Raw genomic sequence first — 25,592 nt, forward strand, 5'->3', positions numbered from 1 at the left:
TACTACTATCCATTTTGCTTTTTCTGGCTTTTCAGGGACTACGTTCATGTTTGAATCTCAGCAATGGACATAAGAGCAGAACATCTATCTAATCATGTCTTGAGGAAACAAACCCCAACTAAAAAATAGGCTATATTTAGTATCATTCTGGATAAAAAGACATGGTAGAAAGTTGAGGTCTACTAAGTTGAATTTTCCCCTTGAAGTTTATTAATTTAAAACATTGAATATTCAAAGAATAAATTTAATGTGATAGATTAAAAAGCTTGTATATCTTCTGTTCTGCCAACAGCAATTAGGTTGGCAGAATAGGACATGTAAATGAAAGTAAGACATATATATAATTATAACCCTACATTTAAACATTTAATTGTACATTTTAATAAGAAAAAGCTCCATTTATTAGTAAGGATTATGATCCTGTTGGCATATTTACCTTTACATTTATAACTAAATACTTTGTCTACTTTTCAAAATGAATTTGAAGCACCACTTTTAGTTTATAACATAATTTGTACAATTATAGGTGTGTACTATTTTTTTGTGTACATGTTTAAGGTGTTTTATAAAGTTTTTATTCCCTTTCAAGTAATTATGTATGAATAGAGTTTAGTTGTAGCTTATGAACTCTGGAAATGTATTTAAGTTGCTTGGAGAAACAAATCACCTCTCTCTAATAGTGCCTTTTTATCTAATTTGCAAACTAAATCAATGTTCCATTTTTATTATTAGAATATTATTCTTTTAGGCAACAAGATAGATATTTACTAACTATATGTTACTTGAGTGGCATTTCAGTTAGTTATTAACCTAACTAAAATTGGGTAAAGTGGGTATTTATAAGGGAGAGTTCTATGAAAAATGCCAATTTAGAGGTAAGTTAAAGAAATATACACATGTTAACATCAGTATATTTATAGACATATGTAAACAAACAAACACACACATAATATATGTGTAGTAAAGAGTTTGTACTTGCCCAAAGAGACATCTGGCTTTTGCCCTAGGCTTCTGGGAGGTAATTGACATCATACTTGATCAAAGTGCCTTTTTGTTTAGGACAGGGGCTGGCCACACCCAACATTATGACCAATTATGTGATGTAGGGTGAGGATTTTGGGTCATATATGTTATCAGTCTACCTGGTGACTGGGTTAAACCACTTGGGCAATCATTTGTTCAATCTTGCCTACATAATAAAGCCCGAGTAAAAATTCTGGACCCTGAAGCTTGGGTGAGCCTCTCTGGCTGGCAGTACTCCTTGCCACATTATCATGTATCAACAATGTGCCATGTGTTGTCACATACTGATATTGAGAGAGTAACATATCCTAACTCCATGGGGAAGAAACAGTGGCAACTTTGTGTTTGCAACCCTCCAGACACACTGCCCTATGTGTCTTGTCCCTTGGCTGATTTTGACCTGGGTCCTTTTGTGATTTGCAACCACAAGTGTAGTAGCTTTCAGTGAGTTCTTTGAGTCCTTTTACTGAATTATTGAACCCTAGTGTGGTTTTGGGAACCCTCTAAACTTGCATATGGTGTCAGTAGTGAGGACAGTCTTGGGTCTTCAAATCTTGCAGTTTGGCTAACTCTGGGTAGTATATGTACAGGCCAGTTTCCTAAGGAACAGTGTGCAAGAGTCAAGGAAGAAATAAGGAAGATAAAATTGGTAAAAAATAGCAAAGATAAAAATAAATGTTATTGAGATCTGATGGAAAGTTACCTGTTTGGGGCAGTGGAAAAGAAGATCAGAAAAGGCAATATTATTGTAAGAGTGACCACTTTGAAGTTTGTTTGGTATTGGAGAATTAATTTGCCTGTAGAATTGTTCAAAATTGATCTCCCAAATTTATTGCTGAGATCTGGAGATGTACTCTGTGAATTAGAAGAGAACACTTTCCCTTTTGGTGATATAAAATCACCCTGTCCTTACCTGCATGTTGCCTCTGTGAACCCTTTTTTCTGGCCTCCTTCACTATTCCCTTCAAATTCTTACCCAGAGACTTTCAAAGGGAAGATTGTTTATAGGGCAGGAGTAAAGAAGAGAGATGAAGTAGGGAAGGAAGAGAAAACTGGGAAAGAGATAAAAGCTGTCTCTTTTTTGACTCTCTTGAGAAGGAAACATCCCTCTTTTAAATGGACATTATACATTGTACTTAACTTTATTTTAACACTTATCCCACTATGAGCACTTATTTTTTATTCTGATTTGTTTACTGAATTATGAGATCCTTAAGGGCAAGAAATGTTTATTTATCACTAGCCAGCTAGAGAAGGAAGGAAAGTAACCGACTGGGTTCTTATTGTACGTTCCAAGCAACTTGCTAATAATATAAAGCCACTGCTTTCAAACTTACTTTCATAAAAATGTTTTGATGAACTTCCTTACTCATTAAGTTAATATTTATAATTTCTTAGTGCAACATTAAATACAACTAATCAGTCATTCTTTCAGTGGATTCTAAGTACAGTAGTGGTTTGATACTTACATCATGCATTTATAAAAATATAAATAAGCTTTTTTTCTTGACATTTAAAAATTTTATATTCCTTTCTGTGTAAATATTTATTTATTTCTATTATACTTCTACCCACCAAATTTTATCCTTATGTAATGTACTTTTATGCATGAATTATATTTTGTAAGTGATATATTGTGCATACATTATGAAGGCAATATGTTTTATGCATTAAAGTCTTTCATGCATATTGCTAATCCTATCATGTCTCTGGAACAAAAATCTGTATGTAAATTGAATTTTTAAAAATCTCCTACCCATTAAATTATAATTAACATACAGTTAGTAAAACAATATAAATATATTAAAATGTTGTTTTAAATAGAAAGGAAATAAAGTATTATTGGAAATGCATCTTTTAATGAGATAGGTGAAGCTGATCTTTAATTTTTTTTAACCACTTATAGATAAATGATACTTATTGCTGCAGATAAATGATACTTATTGCTGCAGTAGGACAGTGTTCAACATCAATTTTATTTCCCTTTTTTTCTTTTAGAGATGTACATGCTGAGAAGTCTGTTCATGTAATTAATTGGATGGTAACAGTTTATTTTCAGCAGTGTCACTCAACTATTTGAACTTATATCTATTGTTAAAACTATCTATCATTAAACATCATTTTTATTTATCTATCAGCTGATAATTTGATTAGGTCCTTCTACATTTTTGTTGGAAGCAAAGAATTAGAAACCACCTTTCTTGTCAGCTTTAAAGTCATTAGAGACACACAGTTCTGGGAAGTATACCAAAAAAGGGTTTATTGAGGCTCTCAAAAACAGCTGGTAATTATATATATGATTGTTTACTTATAGGTGTATGGGTACCTTAACATTTCAGGAGGTGCTGGGAAAAGTTAAATATTGTTAATTTCCATATACCTGTCAAAAGGATATTTTTTTGATAAAATGTGTTTGAGTGCCTTAAAAATGCTTTAGTCAAAGCCATTCATTCAGGTTAGAACCATTGTCTGCCTTGGAACCTTATTGGGAAAACAGTTTTTCATTGTCAAACCAATCTGATTTACTTTCATGATGGAAGAAGTCTGCTTCACTTTTCAGTTCAAATAAATGATTTGATTTGTGTTTCTGTGACAACCATCTTCTGATATTTAATCCTCTATAGATAAATGGAAAGCAGGGAGCCTTGTTTTAAATTTGTTGTCTGGAGGAAATAAGTTGACACTGTCTGTCTTGTTTCTTATTGGAAACTCTCTTAGCTTTACTTCATAGGATTCTTCCTGAAAAGAAATACATTCTTTCATGATGAATATGGAGTGGAAAAGGATAAACTTTTCAAACGAAAGTTATCAACTTCTGCCTCACTGCATAAATATATGAAAATAGAACATCGTATCACAATTTCCCATTTATAATTTGTAGCTTCAGTCTTTATAGAAATAATGTAAAAACAGGAATTCCTGTAGTCAATTCATCATACTTTATTTATGTATTTATTTTCTCATTGTATTTTTTTAAATTTTGGTGTCATTAATAGATAATTACATGAGCAACGTTGTGGTTACTAGATTTCCCCCTTAATCAAGTTTCCACCACATATCCCATTACAGTCACTGTCCATCAGTGTAGTAAGATGCTATAGAATCACTACATGTCTTCTCTGTGCTATACTGCCTTCCCCGTGCCCCACACCGCTACATTATGTGTACTAATTGTAATGCCACTTATTCCCCTTCTCCCTTGATTCCTATACCTCTGCTCCCCACCCAGTCCCTTTCTGTTTGGTAACTTTTAGTCCATTTTTGGGTTCTGTGAGTCTGCTGCTGTTTTGTACCTTCAGTTTCTGCTTTGTTCTTATGCTCCACAGATGAGTGAAATCATTTGGTACTTGTCTTTCTCCACCTGGCTTATTTCACTGAGCATAATACCCTCTAGCTCCATCCATGTTGTTGCAAGTGGTAGGATGTGTTTTCTTCTTATGGCTAAATAATACTCCATTGTGTATATGTACCACATCTTCTTTATCCATTTACCTATTGATGGACAGACACTTAGGTTGCTTCCATTTCTTGGTTATTGTAAATAGTGCTGCGATAAACATAGGGGTGCATGTGTCTTTTTGAGACTGGGAAACTGCATTCTTAGGGTAAATTCCTAGAAGTGGAATTCCTGGGTGAAATGGTATTTCTATTTTGAGTTTTTTGAGAAACCTCCATACTGCTTTCCACAATGGTTGAACTAGTTTACATTCCCACCAGCAGTGTAGGAGGGTTCCCTTTCTCCGCATCCTCGCCAGCGTTTGTTGTTCCTATTATTTTCTATGTTGGCCATCCTAACTGGCATGAGGTGATATCTCATTGTGGCTTTAATTGGCATTTCCCTGATAATTAGCAATGTGGAACATCTTTTCATCTGTCTGCTGGCCATCTGAATATCTTCTTTGGACAAGTGTCTGTTCATATCCTCCACCCATTTTTTAATAGGGTTATTTGCTTTTTGGGTGTTGAGGCATATTAGTTCTTTATATATTTTGGATGTCAACACCTTGTCAGATATATCATTTACAAATATATTCTCCCATATTGTAGGATGCCTTTTTGTTCTGCTGATAGTGTCCTTTGCTGTACAGAAGCTTTATAGCATGATGTAGTCCTATTTGTTCATTTTTTATTTGGTTTCCCTTGCCTGGGGAGAAGTGTTCAGGAAAAAGTTGCTCATGTTTATATTCAAGAGATTTTTGCCTAAGTTTTCTTCTAAGAGTTTTATCATTTCATGACTTACATTCAGGTCTTTGATCCATTTTGAGTTTACTTTTGTGTATGGGGTTAGACAGTAATCCAGTTTCATTCTCTTACATGTAGCTGTCCAGTTTGGCAACACCAGCTGTTGAAGAGGCTGTCATTTCCCCATTGTATCTCCATGGCTCCTTTATTGCATATATGCTTGAGTTTATATCTGGGATTTCTAGTGTGTTCCCTTGGGCTTTGGGTCTGTTCTTATGCCAGTACCAAATTGTCTTGATTACTGTGGCTTTGTAGTAGAGCTTGAAGTCAGGGAGCATAATTCCCCCTGCTTTATTCTTCCTTTCCAGGATTGCTTTGGCTATTTGGGGTCTTTTGTAGTTCCATATGAATTTTAGAACTATTTGCTCTAGCTCATTGAAGAATGCTTTTTGGTATTTCTTTTTAATTTTTTTTTTTTTTTGAGAGGGCATCTCTCATATTTATTGATCAAATGGTTGTTAACAGCAGTAAAATTCTGTATAGGGGAGTCAATGCTCAATGCATAATCATTAATCCACCCCAAGCCTAATTCTCGTCAGTCTCCAATCTTCTGAATCTTTTTAATTTTTAAAAAATTTTGGTATCATTAATCTACAATTACATGAGCAACATTATGTTTACTAGACTCCTCGCATCAAGTCCCCCCTACAGACCCCATTACAGTCACTGTCCATCAGTGTAAGATGCTATAGAACCACTACTTGTCTTCTCTGTGTTGTACAGCCCTCCCGGTGCCCCCCCAAAAACATTATGTCTGCTAGAAGTAATGCCCCTTTTTTCTCCCCTAATCCCTCCCTTCCCACCCATCCTCCCCAGTCCCTTTCCCTTTGGTAACTGTTAGTCCATTCTTGGTTCTGTGAGTCTGCTGTTGTTTCATTCCTTCGGTTTTTTCTTTGTTCTTATGCTCCACAGATGAGTGAAATCATTTGGTACTTGTCTTTTTCCACCTGACTTGTTTCACTGAGCAATACCCTCTAGCTCCATCTATGTTGTTGCAAATGGTAGGATTTGTTTTCTTCTTATGGCTAAATAATACTCCATTGTGTACATGTACCACATCTTCTTTATTCATTTACCTATTGATGGACAGACACTTAGGTTGCTTCCATTTCTTGGCTATTGTAAATAGTGCTGTGATAAACATAGGAGTGCATATGTCTTTTTGAGACTGGGAAACTGCATTCTTAGGGTAAATTCCTAGGAGTGGAATTCCTGGGTGAAATGGTATTTCTATTTTGAGTTTTCTGAGAAACCTCCATACTGCTTTCCACAATGGTTGACCTATTTTACATTCTCACCAGCAGTGTAAGAGAGTTCCCCTCTCTCCACAACCTCGCCAACATTTGTTGTTGTTTGTCTTTGGATGGGGGCGATCCTTACTGATGGGAGGTAATATCTCAATGTGGTTTTAATTTGTACTTCTCTGATGATTAGTGATGTGGAGCATCTTTTCATGTGTCTGTTGGCTATCTGAATTTCTTCTTTGGAGAAGTGTCTCTTCAGACCCTGTGCCCATTTTTTCATTGGATTATTTGCTTTTTGTTTGTTGAGGTACATGAGCTCTTTATATATTTTAGATGTCAACCCTTTATCAGATCTGTCGTTTATGAATATATTCTCCCATACTGTAGGATGCCTTTTTGTTCTATTGATGGTGTCCTTTGCTGTACAGAAGCTTTTCAGCTTGATATAGTTCCTTCCACTTGTTCATTTTTGCTTTTGTTTCCCTTGCCCAGGGAGATATGTTCATGAACAGGTCACTCATGTTAATGTCCAAGAGATTTTTGCCTATGTTTTTTTCTAAGAGTTTTATGGTTTCATGGCTTACATTCAGGTCTTTGATACAGTTCCAATTTACTTTTGTGTATGGGGTTAGACAGTGGTCTAGGTTCATTCTCTTACATGTAGCTGTCCAGTTTTGCCAACACCAGCTGTTGAAGAGGCTGTCATTTCCCCATTGTATGTCCGTGGCTCCTTTATCATATATTAATTGACCATATATGTTTGGGTTACTATCTGGACTCTCTATCTTTTTCCACTGGTCTGTGGCTCTGTTCTTGTGCCAGTACCAAATTGTCTTGATTACTGTGGCTTTGTAGTAGAGCTTGAAGTTGGGAAGTGAGATCCCCCCCACTTTATTCTTCCTTCTCAGGATTGCTTTGGCTATTCTGGTCTTTGGTGGTTCCATATGAATTTTTGAACTATTTGTTCCAGTTCGTTGAAGAATGTTGTTGGTATTTTGGTAGGGATTGCATTGAATCTGTAGATTGCTTTAAGCAGGATGGCCATTTTGACAATATTAATTCTTCCTAGCCAAGAGCATGGGCTGAGTTTCCATTTGTTAGTGTCCTCTTTAATTTCTCTTAAGAGTGTCTTGTAGTTTTGAGGGTATAGGTCTTTCACTTCTTGGTTAGGTTTATTCCTAGGTATTTTATTCTTTTTGATGCAATTGTGAATGGAATTGTTTTCCTGATCTCTCTTTCTGCTAGTTCATTGTTAGTGTATAGGAAAGCAAAAGATTTCTGTGTATTAATTTTGTATCCTGCAACTTTGCTGAATTTAGATATTAGTTCTAGTAGTTTTGGAGTGGAGTCTTTAGGGTTTTTTATATACAATATCATGTCATCTGCAAATAGTGACAGTTTGACTTCTTCTTTACCAATCTGGATTCCTTGTATTTCTTTGTTTTGCCTGAATCCTGTGGCGAGGACCTCCAGTACTATGTTGAATAACCGTGGGGAGAGTGGGCATCCCTGTTTTGTTCCTGATCTTAGGTGAAAAGCTTTCAGCTTTTCTCTGTGAAGTATGATGTTGGCTGTGGGTTTGTCATATATGGCCTTTAAGTGTTGAGGTACTTGCCCTCTATACCCATTTTGTTGAGAGCTTTTATCATGAATGGATGTTGAATTTTGTCAAATGCTTTTTCAGCATCTATGGAGATGATCATGTGGTTTTTGTCCTTCTTTTTGTTGATGTGGTGAATCATGTTGATGGATTTTAGAATGTTGTACCATCCTTGCACCCCTGAGATGAATCCCACTTGATCATGGTGTATGATCCTCTTGATGTATTTTTTAATTCAGTTTGCTAATATTTTGTTGAGTATTTTTTCATCTGTGTTCATCAGGGATATTGGTCTGTAATTTTCTTTTTTTGGTGGTGTCTGCCTGATTTTGGTATTAGAGTAATGTTGGCCTCATAGAATGAGTTTGGCAGTATTCCCTCCTCTTGTACTTTTTGGAAAACTTTAAGGAGAATGGGTATTAGATCTTCACTAAATGTTTGATAAAATTCAGCAGTGAAATGATCTGGTCCAGTGGTTTTGTTCTTAGGTAGTTTTTTGATTACCAGTTCAATTTCCTTGCTGGTAATTGGTCTATTCAGATTTTCTGTTTCTTCCTTGGTCTGCCTTGGAAGTTTGTATTTTTCTAGAAATTTGTCTGTTTCTTGTAGGTTATCCAGTTTGTTAGCATATGATTTTTCTTAGTATTCTCTAATAATTCTTTGTATTTCTGTGGTGTCTGTAGTGATTTTTCCTTTTTCATTTCTGATTCTGTTTATGTGTGATTCTCTTTTTTTCTTGATAAGTCTGGCTAGGGATTTACCCATTTTGTTTATTTTCTTGAAGAACCAGCTCCTGCTTTCATTGATTCTTTCTCTTGTTTTATTCTTCTCAATTTTATTTATTTCTGCTCTAGTCTTTATTATGTCCCTTCTTCTACTGAATTTGGGCCTAATTTGTTCTTCCTGTTCTAGTTTCGTTAATTGTGAGTTTAGACTGTTCATTTGGGATTGCTCTTCTTTCCTAAGGTAGGCCTGTATTGCAATATACTTCCCTCTTAGCACGGCCTTTGCTGCATCCCACAGATCTTGCGGCATTGAATTATTGTCATTTGTCTCCATATATTGCTTGATCTCTGTTTTTATTTGGTCATTGATCCATTGATTATTTAGGAGCATGTTGTGAATCCTCCATGTGTTAGTGGGTTTTTTTGTTTTCTTTGTGTAATTTATTTCTAGTTTCATACCTTTGTGATCTGAGAAGCTGGTTGGTACAATTTCAATCTTTTTAAATTTACTGAGGCTCTTTTTGTGGCCTAGTATATGATCTGTTCTTGAAAATGTTCCGTGTGCACTTGAGAAGAGTGTGTATCCTGTTGCTTTTGGATGGAGTGTTCTGTAGATGTCCGTTAGGTCCATCTCTTTTAATATGTTGTTTGGTGCCTCTGTCTCTTTACTTATTTTCTGTCTGGTTGTTTGTCTTTTGAGTGAGTGGTGTGTTGAAGTCTGCTAAAATAAATGCATTGCATTCTATTTTCACCTTTAATTCTGTTAGTATTTGCTTCACATATGTTGGTGATCCTGTGTTGGGTGCATAGATATTTATAATAGTTATATCCTCTTGTTGGACTTACCCCTTTATCATTATGTAATGTCCTTCTTTGTCTCTTGTGACTTTCTTTGTTTTGAAGTCTATTTTGTCTCATACAAGTACTGCAACTCCTGCTTTTTTCTCCTTATTAGTTGCATGAAATATCTTTTTCCATCCCTTTACTTTCAGTCTGTGTATGTCTTTGGGTTTAAAGTGAGTCTTTTGTAGGCAGCATATAGATAGGTTTTGTTTTTTATCCATTCAGTGACTCTGTGTCTTTTGATTGGTGCATTTAGGCCTTTTACATTTAGGGTGATTATCGATAGGTATGTGCTTATTGCCATTGCAGGCTTTGGATTTGTGGTTACCAAAGGTTCAAGGGTAATTCTCTTACTATCTAACAGTCTAATTAACTCACTTATTATGCTGTTACAAACACATCCTAGAGGTTCTTTTTTTTTTTCCTCCTTTTTCTTCCTCCTCCATTCTGTATATGTTAGGTATCATATTCTGTACTCTTTGTCTATCCCTTGATTGACTTTGGGGGTAGTTGATTTGATTTTGCATCTGCTTAGCAATTAATTGTTCTACTTTGCTGTGGTTTTATTTCCCTTGGTGACATCTGTTTAGCCTTAGGAATACTTCCATCTATAGCAGTCCCTCCACAATGCACTATAAAGGTGATTTATGGGAGGCAAATTCTCTCAGCTGTTGCTTATCTGAAAATTGTTTAATCCCTGCTTCAAATTTAAATGATAACCTTACCAGATCGAGTATTCTTGGTTCGAGGCCCTTCTTTTTCATTGCATTAAGTATATCATGCTGCCCCCTTTTGGCCTTTAAAGTTTCTGTTGCGAAATCTGATGATAGCCTGGTAGGTTTTTCTTTGTATGTGATCTTTTTTCTCTCTCTAGCTGCTTTTAAAAGTCTGTCTTTATCCTTGATCTTTCCATTTTAATTATTATATGTCTTGATGTTGTCTTCCTTGAGTCCCTTGTGTTGGGAGATCTGTGCACCTCCATGGCCTGAGATACTATCTCCTTCCCCGGATTGGGGAATTTTTCACCAATTACCTTCTCACTGACACTTTCTATCCCTTTTTCTCTCTCTTTTTCTTCTGGTACCCTTATAATACAAATATTTTTCTGTTTGGATTGTTCACACAGTTCTCTCAATATTCTTTCATTCTTAGAGATACTTTTTACTCTCTGTACCTCAGCTTCTTTGTATTCCTATTCTCTAATTTCTATTCCATTTACCATCTCTTCTACTACTTCTAATCTCCTTTTAAATCCCTCCATTGTATGTTTCATTTCAGATATGGAATTTCTTAATGATTGAATCTCCATCTTAAATCCATTCCTGAGTTCTTGAATATTTTTCTGTACCTCCGTGAGCATGTTTATGATTTTTATTTTGAACTCTCAGGAAAATTGTTGAGTTCAGTTTCATTTGGCCCTTTTTCTGGGGTTTGTGAGATTTTGGTCTGAACCAGGTTCCTTTGACATTTCGTATTTCTATGTAGTGCCCTATAGTGCCCAGAAGCTAGTCTCTGGAGCTGCTCAGGCCCTGGAGTGAGGTTAGGGGTTGCAGGGGAGTGCTGCTGGTGCCTTGTGGGAGGAAAAAGCTATATCCTGTTTTCCACTACAGTGTCTGTCTCCTGTGTCAGAGCCATTGGGCCAAGCACACAGGTGTAAGCCTCTGTCTTTGCCTTGCATCTCTAGCTGTTGTTGGCAGGGCCTCTCTCTGGCTGGCCTGACACCAGCAGTTACTGCAGGTTTGTGAGCTGGAGCCAGCAGGCCAGGAGGATGGTGCAGCAGGCTGCATTTCACAGTGGGGGCCCTTGGAGCTGAGTAACCAGCCAGGGCAATGGAGCACCTGAAGATCATCAAAGTTCCCAACCTGTTGGGCAGAGCACGCCTGCACTTCCTTGTCCACGTATCCCTTTTCCCGCGCAGCAAGTTCCGTGCAAACCCTGCCCCTTCAGCAGCCCTCTTGCTGCTAGGAAGTGTCTCAGACCACCCGCCTTTCCTTTTTCCCCCAAGCGGCTGGATATGGATCCCTGTCCTCCACAACAGCTGGAATCTCAGTCTCTCAAGCACTCTGCTTATCCCAGCTCCCAACCCCACCAACCTCCAGAGCATCACACAATGTAGGTTTGTGCTCCAAAGCAGATCTCCAGGGCTGGGTGTTCAGCAGTTCTAGGTTTCCACCCCATCCCCTCTCTGTTTCTTTTCCTCCTGCTGGTGAGCTGGGGTGGGGGAAGGGCTTGGGTTTCACTGCATCAAGGCTTTGGTACGTCATCCTGTTTCATGAGGTCTGCTCTGTTCTCCAGGTGTATGCAGTCTGATGCCCCCTTCTTTCCTGTTTTAGGATGAGTTGTATTAACTATGTTTTCATACTATATGTGGTTTTGGGAGGAGTTCTCTGTCTCACCTCTCACGCTGCCATCTTGAATCCTCTCAATTCATGGTACTTTAATTAAAGAAACTTTTGCAGACGAAGTATTATGAATCATTCTTTGTTTAGCACTTCAGAAGTTTTTACCCCCAAGGCAGTGCAGTACAGTTCCATTGATGATGGGTGGGAGGTATACTGTTCTTTCTATTGTGAAAGGGAAGGCAAGAAAGGAGAATTTACTTGACCTCTCCACTTGGTGTTTGTCAGGCACATTAATTTTAGGAAAGAGCTGAATACAGGTGGAAATCGAAGACCTGGGAATTGCTGTCTAATTTTGTTTATCTCTTTGTTTCTCAGAAAGTCTGTTTACCGTCAGCAGTAGAAATATACATTAATTTGAAAGATCCCTATTATATTTATAGTAGCCTCTATATATGAACAGGGAAACTGAGGCTTTAAGAGATGAAATAATTGCCTGTGTCATAAAGCTAGTAAATGATTAAAGAGCTCTAAATGTACTTTTCCTCCTCTGTCACACTATCTAGTATGTGGTCTTGTGCACAGGTGTTTACTATGTATTTAAAGAATGAATAACTGTATATTGTTTTGTGAACTCTTAAACACTTGAAGTATTTTCTTGAATTTTTAACTAAGTGGATGTAACATTGCAGCTGATAACAAAGAAGAATATTGAAGATACCTTGTGTTTTCAAAGCATGGTCAAGTTAATTTCCCTTCAATTCTTGGGGTGGTTCTTTGGAAGTGACTGCTAGAATAGTAAAGAACTTGGGCATTAAAAAATTTTTTATCAACTAAGACAGAGACCTGTAACAATGTATAGGCATACCTCAGAAATACTGCAGGTTTGGTTCCAGACTACTGCAATAAAGCAAGTACCACAATAAAGAAAGCAAATTAATTTTTTGGTTTCCTAGTGCATATAAAATTCATGTTTATGCTGTGTGTAGTCTGTTAAGTGTACAGTAGCATTATGTCTAAAAGAACAATATGCATACCTTAATAAAAAAATGCTTTATTGGTAAAAGTGCCAATTAATTATCAGCTCAGCTTTCAGCAAGTTGTAATTATTTTGCTGGTCTTGCTAAGATATTGATGGCTACTGATTGATCAGGGTGGTGATTGCTGAAGGTTGGGGTGGCTGTGGAATTTTGTCACATAAGGCAGCAATGAAGTTTGCCACACCAATGAACTCTTCCTTTAATGAATGATTTCTCTATAGCAGGCAGTGCTGTTTGATGGCATTTTATGTACAGTAGAACTTCTTTCAAAAGTGGAATCAGTCCTCTCAAACTCTGCTGCTGCTTTATCAAGTTAAGTTTACAAAATATTCTAAATCATTTCAACAGTCTTTGCAGCATCTTCACCATTCCATCTCAAGAAACTGCTTTCTTTATTCATCATGAGAAGCAGCTCCTCATATGTTAGAAGTTTTATCATGAGATTGCAGCAATTCAGTCACATCCTCAGTTCCACTTCCAATTCTAGTTCCCTTGCTATTGCCACCACATCTTCAGTTATTTCCTCCACTGAAGTCTTGAACTGCTTAGAGTCATGCATGAGGATTGGAATCAGCTTCTTTCAAACCTGTTAATTTTGATATTTTGACCTCCTCCCATGAATCTCAAATGATCTTAATGGCGTCTAGAATGGTAGATTCTTTCCAAAAAGTTTTCAACTTAACTTTGCCCAGATCCATCAGAGGAATCACTGCCTATGCCAGCTCTAGCCTTATGAAATGTTTCTTAAAGACTCAAAGGTCAAAATGACTCCTTGACCTGTGGGCTGCACAATGGATGTTGTATTAGTAGACATAAAAGCAACATTAATCTTGTACATCCCCATAAGAGCTCTGGGGTGATCAGGTGCACTGTCAGTGAGCAGTCATAGTTTTAAGAGAATCTTTTTTACTGAGCAGTAGGTCTCAAGAGTGGGTCTAAAATGTTCAGTAAACCATGTTGTAAGCATATGTGCTGTCATCCAAGCTTTGTTGTTTCATTTATGGAGCACAGGGAGAGTAGATCCAATATAATTCTGAAGGACCCTAGGATTTTCAGAATGGCCAGTGAGGACTGCCTGCAACTGAAAGTCACCAGCTGCATTAGCACCTAAGATGAAAGTCAGCCTCTCCTTTGAAGCTTTGAAGCCAAGTACTGACTTCTCCTTTCTAGCTATTTTTTATTCTCATTTGATATAATCTGCAAAGATGGCATCTTATTCCAAAGAAGGCTGTTCGATCTACATTGAAGATCTGTTGTTTAATGCAGCCACTTTCATTAATGATCTTAGCTAAATCTTTAAATAACATTCCAGCTTCTACATCAGCACTGGCTGTTTCACCTTGCACTTTTTGTTATAGAGATGGTTTGTTTCCTTAAATGTCATAAACAAACCTGCTGGCTTCAGACTTTTCTACTGCTGCTTCTTCACCTTTCAGCCTTCATAGAATTGAAGAGAGTTAGGGCCTTGCTCTGAATAAGGCTTTGACTTAAGGGAATGTTTTGGCTTACAAAAATGTTGATCTATCCAGACTTCTAAAAGTACATATCAGCAATAGGCTAATTCACTTTCTTATCCTTTGTGTGTTCACTGGAGTAGCACTTTAAATTTCCTTCAAGCACTTTTCCTTTGCGTTCACAACTCGGCAAACGGTTTGACACAAGAGATATAGCTTTTGGCTTGCTCTCCTCAGCTTAATTATTTCTAGCTTTTAATTTTAAAGTGAGAGATATGTGACTCTTCCTTTCACTTGAACACCTTGAGTCCATTTTAGTGTTGTTAATTGACCTAAATTCAATATTGTTGTGTCTCAGGGAATAGGCAGGCTCTTGGAGAGGGAGAAAGAGAACGGCCAGTCGATGGAGCAGTCAGAATGCATAGATTTGTCATTAATTTCACCATCTGTATGAGTCTGTGTGCCCCCAAACAATTACAATGGTAATGTCAAAGATTGTTGATCACAGATTGCTATAATAAATATAATAATGAAAAACTGAAATATTGTGAGAAAATATGACACAGAGACACAAAGTGAACAAATGCTGTTAGAAAAATGGTACCAATAGACTTGCCTCACGGAGGGTTGCCACAGAGCTTCATTGTGTGAAAAACACAGTATTTACACAGTGCAATAAGGTAAGTGCAGTACATCGAGGTATTCTTGTAGTAGTGCTTGTTTGGTAGGGGTTGGCTGACTCTGTATTGGTACCATCAGATATTTCTGAGGCAAATCTACTTGTATGTTTATATGACCAGTATATTTTTATTTCTGTGTTATAGGTATTCTCTTAAACCAAATGACCAAATCCTGGCTGAAGACAAACACAAGGAATTGTAAGTACACAAAACCCTAGGTAGTACTCTATGGAGTAGAGATATACATAAACAATCTGATTTTTTTAATAATATAAAATATAAAGATATGATTTATACCATGACCTTCATCCTAATAGTATTAAGATAATTTACATTACATAGGGTTAACATAGGGAATAATTATTCCTTTATTACATTAAAATATACAACATTGTATTCCATCTGGACTAAGGGCATATTGGAAAATATATCATTCAATATTCTTACCCCAGATAAAATACTAAATTGTTGATTATTGACTCTTACTCAGTTGACTTCCACACCTTCATGCTTACAATGAAGAAATATAATTTGTTTCTTTATGAAAGAGTTAAATGCCTAGCTGTTGTTAAATATAAGGTAAATGATTTAAGTATAAAGTTTGAAATATGAAAAATAACTGTATATATGATTTTGAGATATCTCCATTGCTTTTCCTATGGTAGTATTTAAAAGATTACTACCTTGCAGGAACTGAGTTTTTTAGTTAAAGATTACAGGTTTTGGAATTTTTAAAATTTGCCTCAACCTTTTCTGTATCATAAGATTGTTCAAAGAGGGAAGCTTAAAAAAACTTATATGCCTCTATTTTTTAACTGTCTACTTTTTTTCCCCCATTCTGTATTAAGGAAATTCTGATAACCTTAGTCATTGTGCGAACATTTCACATCAAATAATATAGAACTAAGAATTTGATGCTAATTATACCTTCAGGTTAAACCACTCTTATTCCTAATAATAAAGGTTCTATCCTTTTTGTAAATAATGTTCATGAATTTTACAGACTTCCTTGGGAGTTTCCCTAATGTTTGACATTCCCTAACATTAAAGGTACCAGATTTATTTTAACATCTGACTCAGGTCCCTTTGGTTTAGTTTAATGTAATCTTCATCTGTAGCCATCTGTTTGGGAACAGTTTTTTTTGTAGCTGGAGTACTTCAAGTTTGTTTTCTTCTCAAGATTAAGTACTAATATTTTGAAGTACGTTTAAACTGCTTAAATATTTTATTGTATTATTATGTCTGTCATAAAGGATAACTCATTACAAGAGATAATTTTAGGATTAAACATGGTCTCATATCCATGCATGTATCATAGGTGAATAAATATGTATGTCATTAGTGGTAAAATCTTAAAATCTGTGATGGATTAATCCTAAATTGCCACCTTGTGTTTTTGAAGAATGTGCAGTGCCCTGGCTTTAACATTAGAAGAAACTTAGTTTATGTATGAGTTTTTACCATGACTGTTAACGTTGGTATATCAGTTAGCTTTGAGCCTGGTTGGGAGGTGGGCAGGAGTGGAGTGGACTGTTTTTCACTATCTCTAACCATTAACTACCTTTACAGTGAAATGGATGTTTGATGCGTCACTTGCACACACACCCCTCAAATTGTACACAAGTTTTTCTTGTGCTTAATCCTAATCTGAAACTATATAGAGAAGGAAATTCTGGGAAATAGTTCTAGTTGGCACAGTATAGAACTACCATATTTGGGTTAATAACTTACTTAATGTCCTCATTTGTAAAATGGTGATAATTTCATTTTAATCTTACTAGATTTAATGAAGATTAGATGAAATTGTATATGTGAAAAGGTTTTGAAATAGGAAAAGGTAATATAAAGGTTCATTGTGATGTAGGTTTTTGCCAGTATGATGAAATTTATAATAACTTTTTTGAACTGGCTTTTGCTCTTAGAGAAGCTATCAGATATCATTATGGTTTAGATTAGCGCTTTGCTATTGTATTATTATCCATTAAGCAAATGATATCATTAATTAGCAATTTCTCTTGCAATCTATTCAGTAATAACCTCTGGGTATAGTTTCTGAGTTTCCATCATAAAATCTTCAGGAAAATAAATGGTAATAATCTTCTTTACCCTCTAACTCTGATTTTTTGGGTGGAGGGGTAAGATGTTTCCTGAAACTTTATACAGAGGTTTTCAGTCCAAGTGTGGTTCATTGATCCTTTGCTACAAACAATGTACTTGACATTATTTCACTATGTGATACTATGGGGTGAATAGTCATTGGGGACAACATAGTATGGAGAAAGGTATGTTGAATTCTTTTTCTCCTAGGTCTATAACAAACAGGAATATTTTGAGAAACTATGACAGTTATCTGCCTGAAAAATAAAGGAAAGATTTTGCCAACACTGTCTATAGCCCCTTACGGATTGAGTTGGAGTTTTTTGGAATGATACGGATTTAGGAGTTTGGGGGAACTTTTCATTTCTATTAGCAGCTTATCTAATCCTTGAAAATACTTTCTTTACTATTATCAATTTCTTTTTGGAAAGTCTTGAACAATTGAGTAACACGTATATTAAAGAACAAGGAAGGAGGACACCATTTCAATTACTTTTATGCTGTAATCCTCACAACAACCCTATGAGGCAGACATTTTATAATCATTCCCATTTTATGGGAAACTGAGATTTCGAGAGATTCCATAACATAGATTGATTTGATTTCTGATCTTTATTGCTTTCTTTTTTGCTAAGTTCAGTGACTTAGGAAAGAATACTTATTTACTCTTTTTGGGAGGAATATTATTTAAAAGACACATACCTACTTCACAAAGTGTTCAAAGATATTTATGATGGATTTTACATTTCATAAGTTTTAATATGGTTTACTATAAATATACCATAGTTTGTAGGTAATACCGGTGTTTTGGGTTATTTGATGTCAAGATAAAATCTTAGAGGATAATCTCAGGTCCTATTGATGAATAGAAATTAGATACTTCCAAAAGACTAGGTTGTTCTTGAAGTTCAGTGTATTATAAATTTGTTCTTTGTGATGCTGGCTCCCTCTGTAGAACATCATTAGGATTGCAACTTGACTTTCTCAGTTATTTAGCAAAGTGATTGAAACATTTAAAAGAGATTTAAAAATTTCTTATAAAATCTTAGTTTATATCCTTGTATCTTCCAGGTGTTTTCCCTTGTGAAAATGTTCCCTTTATAGAAATGTCTCATTTTGTATATACTAAATTTTAATAGCATATATGAAATGAAACCACCTTCCTCAAACATTTTTACTACTTTATTGCTCTTTTGTTTGGGAAGACCAGACAGACTTGTAATTTCTAGATCTGTAGTTCTGTGTTGGGTAAGACCAAGAGGAAGTAGGAAAAAAAGCCTGATGGAAGATTTGAGGGGAAAAAAAAAGTTTTGGAGTTAATTGGATTCTATATATGACATTTGAAATTATCCTGTTTTAGAGTTTTTTTTTAATGTTGAATTGGATGAGCAAATTTTCATTAAAATATTTGTTTTTTTTTCTTATGGAAGAGAGACAAACAAAACTTTTGATAGTAGAAAGAACAAAGAGGAATATTTTAGCAAGATCCCCAAATTCAACAGAAATGTAGAAAATATGCATTACGTATACAATTCCCATAATTTTATGCTCTTCTAGGTAAAATCCTTTATTATCAAATCCTAGCTCCAGTTTCCCTTTGCAGGAATGTGGTTACTACTTTCACTACCACTTTTTCTCCTTTCTTCCCCAAACTATTTTATATGTAATTATTAAATTGTATAATTAGCTTTTCAAAGATGTTTCCCTACCAGACTGAGGGCAGAGGGAATGTGATTGGCTTCTAAGATGGAATTTAGAAAAGGGGCAAACTGATGCCATAAAGCTAGGGACTAAAGTGTAATAATAAAAATGGGAAAGAACTAAATAAAACATACAGGTTCTTTCAATTTATACAAATTTATATACTCTTCTAAGTAGAAATGAAGGATGTTACCTGGACCACGCAAAAATGGGCTTTTAAATAATTTTGTAGGATAATTACCTTTTCCTTTGTTAACACTAAACATTTGTTAGTCTGTGAGTTGACACAAACGTAGGCATGCGTTACGGTGGCACAAAGAAATTCAGGGATTATTCTTATTCTCTTTGTATTTGTTGACCTTGACTGAATTTGATGTCAGAATTATAAAAATAGAATTGAACCAGTTTTATTCATATAACAAATCTATCCTTCATTATCTTCAAAATATATATTATGCCTTAGAGTTTTTCTGTTTTTCTGTATCAATAAAAAGTTGGTATCAATATATGAATATTTTGTTGGGGTTCTTATAGTTTTATATTTTTTAATCAGTTACCTTCTTATGATCCTTAAGGTTTACTAACCTACTTTCTGTTCATCTCTGGAAGAAATCTGGAATGGACTTCCTTTACATTATTATTGACTACTTCAGTCTACGTCATTCTGAATTTGGTTTAACCTGTGTGTCGCAGTCGAATAGTGCTTTCCAATGTTAGTACTTACTATATTACATATGTAAATTTTTCTTCATGTTAATTTAAAAAATAAGCCTCATCTTATTGATACCTGTGAAACCATGAGTTTTATACATTTAAATATAGAACTATTAAAAAATGTTCGCCACTTAAAATTGTCTCAAATACAAGTTGACGTTCTGTGGTTCCTGACGTGCCACACAGAGGGCACAATATCCCATGGATAGTATTCCTACAAAAAAAAGCACAAATCTGATTGTGAGGGAAACTTCAGAAAAACTGAAATTCAACAGAACAGCTGGCCTGTACTCTTTAAAAGTCAGTGTTGTGAAAGATGAAGACTGATAAACTTTTCTAGATTAAGAAATACCAAAGGAACATAACTAGTTGTAAAGCATGATTCAGGATTGTGTGCTAGAAAGGAAGGAGGGATGTTATAAGGACATCACTGGGTAAAATCGTTGAATATGAACTGTAGGTTATAGTATTGTGGCAGTTTTAAATATCCTGAATTAATAAATGTTCTGTGGTTATGAAAGACAGTGGCCTTGCTTTAGAAAATAATACACTTATCAAGTTGTGTTATAATGTTAATATTAAGTAAATGTAGGTGAAGAGTATTAAGTAGTTATTTGTACAATTCTTGCAATTGTAAATTTGAAATTATTTTAAAATAAGTTAAAAAAATACTGTCTCAGGTATCACCAGAGGTACACATACTATATACTTTGGGAATGACTTGACCCTATGGATCAGCAATGACTATGCTAAGTGTATTATGTATTTATTTTCTTATATAGGTAAAACATTTTAAAAGGAAAACCATGGAACTTCCTTTATCCTCATTGAATAACTCTTATTCTTCTTCTAAGACTTGCCTCAGATACTCAGTTTTTCTGGTTGTGTTCTCTATTGTACTCTCTTCCTGAATGATGCAAAGCATTCAGAGTCCTCAGTACTTTGAGCACAGGATTCACATTTTATTCATCTTTGCATTCCTAGTGCCTGGCACATAGTAGGTACTTAATAAATATTTGTGGATATTGAAAATTATTTTAAAAGAAAATCTTCAGAGTATCTGTGATGTTTTCAATTCATGTATTTATTTATATATTTAACCATTAAAATTTTGTATATTTTCACCAATTCATATATTTATTTGTATATTTCACCATTAATTATTCACACTAATTTTGGTTATCCTGGTCTTACTATGAAGTTGATGGTTCATTAAACACTTTTGTTTTTTGTATCTAAATGATGTCTTAATGAATGTAATCAAATTTAACAGTAGGGTCCTTTAAGAAAATCAGATAGACTCTTAAGACACCACTAGGTGTTTCTCATTATTTTTTAAATATTACTAACTTAAATTTTTTCACAAGGAGCAAAAAACATTGTTTTTTCTCTTCCATTTGGATTGACTTTGTATATAAATACTTCTAATTCTAGTAGCCAGCTACTGTTTTTGATTAAGTTTGGAAAAATTTCTGTTACTGCCTCCTTAGGTCTGGATTCTGAGAGAATTTTTTAATGCTGATTTTTGGTTTCTTTAGTTAGAATTCTTTTCTTCTTTTTAAATATGGTCAATGAGAACATAAACTTTTCCAGAACTTGTTCTCTCTGAAGTCAGGATGTTTATATACTACTTATATTATGATGCCTTGGTTGTAACACGCACCCAAAACAAAATGAGTTAATGCATAAATGGAAAAATTTATTATCTAACACAATATATCTGGAGGTAAGGTTAATTCAGTGCTTCACCAGGAACATCACCAGAAAGCCCTTTTTGTTTGGACATAATTTTCAGCCCCTTGATTTCATCTTCAGTAACCCAGCAAGATACTTTAAAAAATAAACAGAATTATTTGCTATCTCTATCTAAACCAGGGAAGGTAGGAAAATACACTCAGAAGAATGGTGTATAATGTGAGTTGCTGTCTTGGTTAGTATTTTATATTTGAGAAGAGATACTGCATATTTTTAGGGGATTAAAATGGGGAAGCTGATCACATTTTTTCTACAGCTTCCTTAAAACATTATTATAGTATAGTTTCCTTTATTCTTTTTCTTTTGTTTAAATTCGTAGAGTTTGTGAATTTTATTCCAGACTACTAAAAATTACTACTCAGTTATTTTTTGTTTAAAATTATTTTAACTCATTCATTCAACAAAGGTAGGATTAGATCTTTTCTATAAAATGAAGAATATTATCTCCTGTGAAAAGAGATGTAGATTAGCCATGGAAGAAAGGGATGACTGTGGGTTCAATCCACCTTGAAGAAAGAGTAAAAGTAGAATTGAATAATTTCTGGAAAAAGCAAGATTGTTTGTCATATTCTACTACTTATTAAATATAAGACTTTAATATTATATGCAAGAATGTTTATATGTAAAGTGGTGTATAATTTTAAAATATTCTAATTTAGGTGTCTTTGAATTAGTTTGTAATAACAAGCCACAAAAATTAAATTTACTTTGCATATGAAGAACTTTTCAAATAGAAAGTTCTACCTTCATTTTCAAGTTTGTATATATTTATACTTATTTTTCTCCAAAGCTTTTTGTTGTTGTTAATGTGAAACTTGGGAAATAATAGTAATAATGTTGCAGTTCCTTAAAAATTATAGTATTATTTAATTTTATAATATTCCTGAGAAATGGATAATTTTCAGCCTGTCTTCAAAACTTCCATATTATTATTATTTTTTAAGTTATTAAAGTATCATTGATATACAATCTTATGTTGGTTTCAAATATACAACACAGTGGTTCAGCAGTTACCCATATTATTAAATCCTCACCTCCTCTAGTCCAGTTATTATCTATCAACATAGTAAGATGTTACAGAACCATTAACTGTATTCTCTGTGCTGTACTACCTTCCCCATGACCAGCCTATATTGTGATTGTGAATTATTGTGTCCCTTAATCCCTTTCCCCTTCCCTCTCTCCCTCCCCCTCTTCAACCTCTCCCCCTTGGTAACCACTAGTCACTTCTCAGTGTCTATGAGTTTACTGCTATTTTGTTCCTTCTGTTTTGCTTTGTTTTTATACTCCACAAATAAATGAAATCATCTGGTATTTTTCTTTCTACACTTGGCTTATTTCACAGTGCATAATACCCTCTAGATCCATCCATGTTGTTGCAAATGGGAGAATTTCTTTTCTTTTTATGGCTGGATAATATTCCATTGTGTATATATATACCACATTGTCTTAATCCATTCATCTATAGATGGATACTTAGGTTGCTTCCATATCTTGGCTATTGTAAATAGGGCAGCAATAAACGGGGTGCATATCTCTTTTTGAATGTAGGATCTTGAGAAACTTCCAAATTATTTTTAACTCTTACTATTATCATTTTTATCTTTCTAATTTGTTTCCCTTGTTAGTTCTAATAATGACCTCAGGGGTTAGCATAGTATAAGCTTATTATGTTTTCTGTAGGATACCTCATTAGATGTTTGAAAAATTAAATACCTTTTAGGGGTAGAAGCTGTCATTTATATTTTCATGACTCAGTAGGTCTTATATTTGTTGAGTGATTTGCTTGAGAACTTAATGTGTAATGTTTCATTGTCTTCCATTTGTTTGTGTAATTGAGGGAATTTTTTGTTGTTCTTACTTTAGATTTGTGGTCTATAAAGTGTATTCCAAAATAATGTACTTTCATAATTGTTTTACCTGAGTCTGCATAAAGCAAGTATTTAATTCAAAACTGTAATGATTTTGCCTTGTAAACCCATCATTAGTTATTTAGAAAACCAAATATTGTATTTGGTGAAGCACTTCTTTTTATTGCTAATACCTGGTTTCACTGGGAAACTCTTATATGAAAGTTTAGGTCTGTTGACTATCTTCTTCTGTCTGGAATGATTTATTGATATCGTAAAACAAAGTTTATCAGTAAGATTGTAGGATTCTAGGGATTCTCATTGACTTTGTAACTGATATTGTTTACAGCATTATCACTTATTAATCATTATCCTTTGAATGTCCACATTTGTAAGGCAGAGTAAATAAACCTGTTACACAGGTTTCATTACAGTAATGATTCAGCATAAAGTTAAGTGTCAATCTGTAGGCATTATATTTAAATACCCTTGCTCCCTTTTTTTTTTTAAGACTTAGGGTGTTCTGGTTCTAAGGCCCTCTGCTCATGACCATTTTGCATGCAAAGTTTTTTGGTGGTAAATACTGTGTTTTATCAGCTTAAAATGAATTATTCCATTTCCCATCTACAAAGTTATTCATAGGTTGTTACTTAATGCTTAACATACCTTTCTCTTCTCCTAACAATAATGAAAGTGTCCCTCCAGTTCCTGAATATTTTCAGCTATAGAAGAAAACATTTGGTACCATTCCTTAATTTTAGTAATGAATAAACTGAGGCATAGAAATCAGAATTGTCAGGGAAAAGACTGTGTAAGTCCAGGGAAAGGAAATCCTGTGGCAAAATACCTCTAAAAACCAAAATCAGTCAAAGGGAGAAATAAAGTTTAAAACCTGTTTATTGCTTACAAAACTGCAGTCCGGCCCATCTCTCTCTCCTGCTCAAGCAGCCACAACACCGGTCCTCCCCCTCACCTCTCAAGTACAGATAAGCCCTCTGTTGCCCAGGTAATTACCATTGATATGGAGATGAACTTCTCCACCCCTGAGAAAATATGCAAATGCACTAAAGCCTACTTGTTTACACCTCTGAATGCCTGTTGATATGCAGATGTACTAAACCCAGGAGAGATATTCTGGAAATGTTACAATTTTACCCACAGTCCACCCCTCCAGAAATCTTGCCTTACAGTTTACTCGATCCCCCTCTTCTGACCAATCTAGTAACATGCAATAGCAACAGCAATAAAATCTTGATAATCTTCAAGCCAGAGGATTCAGCCTATGCAGATTAAGTAAATGTACTTTATAGCACAGTCTCTCACTAAGCACAAAATACTTTTTTACACTTGTTTACTCATTTCTAACAATCATGCTAGGTTGCTCACAAAACTTTTACCAAACATTAGACAGAGTCAAGCCTCTCTTTAAACATTATTTTCTTGACAACAGCAACACAATCATAATTTTCAAGCTAGAGGATTCAGCTAGGTTCAAAGTCCCATGCAGATTAAGTCTAAAGCTCGTCCATTCCAGCCATCACGCGGCAGCTGCAGCCAGGGGGCGCATCCAGGACACAAAGACTGTAGAAGCAAATAACGGTGATTGCCGGGGGCCAATTTGCTGTTATTACAGGAATACACAGAAGGACAGCTTCTAGGTCTTTTCTTCAAGGTGCCAGAAGAGCCAGCCATCGCCAATCTATGTGTTGAAATGTCCAGGGCCATGTCCATTTTACTCCTAATTGCTGCACTTATCCTTGCAACACATGTCCAATAAAGTGGGTACCTCGATCGTTCTCAGTAACTGGTGACCAACCATAGGCTGCAGAGAGATGCTCTAGGCCCCTCCTGGTGGTTTGCTGATCTGCAGAATGTGCAGGGCACTCCTTCCAGGCTCAGCTGACTTCTTCAAAGGTGAAAGACAAGCCACACTGATGGGCCTACATTGTCTTTTGAGGTATCTGTGCCACACCACTACGTGGCCTTTGAGTCCAGTCTCACACCCACCCCGTAATGGGATAGGAGGTTATTACCTTGGTCGGAGCTGTTCTGGCCATGGGCTCTGTAGCCAGCAAGGCGTGGTACACAGCAGCCAGTTGCTTCAAGGTGACCTGGACTTCTCCTCTTTTCTATGGTTGTGGCCAGGCTCTGGCCAGCAACAAGAGCAGCAGCAATGGCAGAAGCAGTAGCCCTAGGCTTGGGCCATGGGCCGGGGTCGGCATGGCCAACAGCGGTGGTGGCACCTCCACGACCACACGAGTGTAGACACATGTCCCTCGGCGTGA

The 25,592-nt window shown here is 35.4% G+C and overlaps 1 protein-coding gene across 4 annotated transcripts in view; it reads left to right on the forward strand.

Moving 5' to 3' along the window:
- ADK (adenosine kinase) overlaps window positions 1-25,592 on the forward strand; it is a 577,911-nt gene that overhangs the window by 79,705 nt on the left and 472,614 nt on the right. For all 4 annotated transcript variants that reach the window (XM_036928604.2, XM_036928605.2, XM_036928602.2 and 1 more), the window contains exon 3: window positions 15,335-15,388. In XM_036928604.2, coding sequence (XP_036784499.1) covers window positions 15,335-15,388 — 54 coding nt within the window. The remainder of the gene's footprint in view (window positions 1-15,334; window positions 15,389-25,592) is intronic.

This window comes from Manis pentadactyla, chromosome 8, assembly GCF_030020395.1.
Source record: "Manis pentadactyla isolate mManPen7 chromosome 8, mManPen7.hap1, whole genome shotgun sequence".
NCBI lineage: Eukaryota > Metazoa > Chordata > Mammalia > Pholidota > Manidae > Manis > Manis pentadactyla.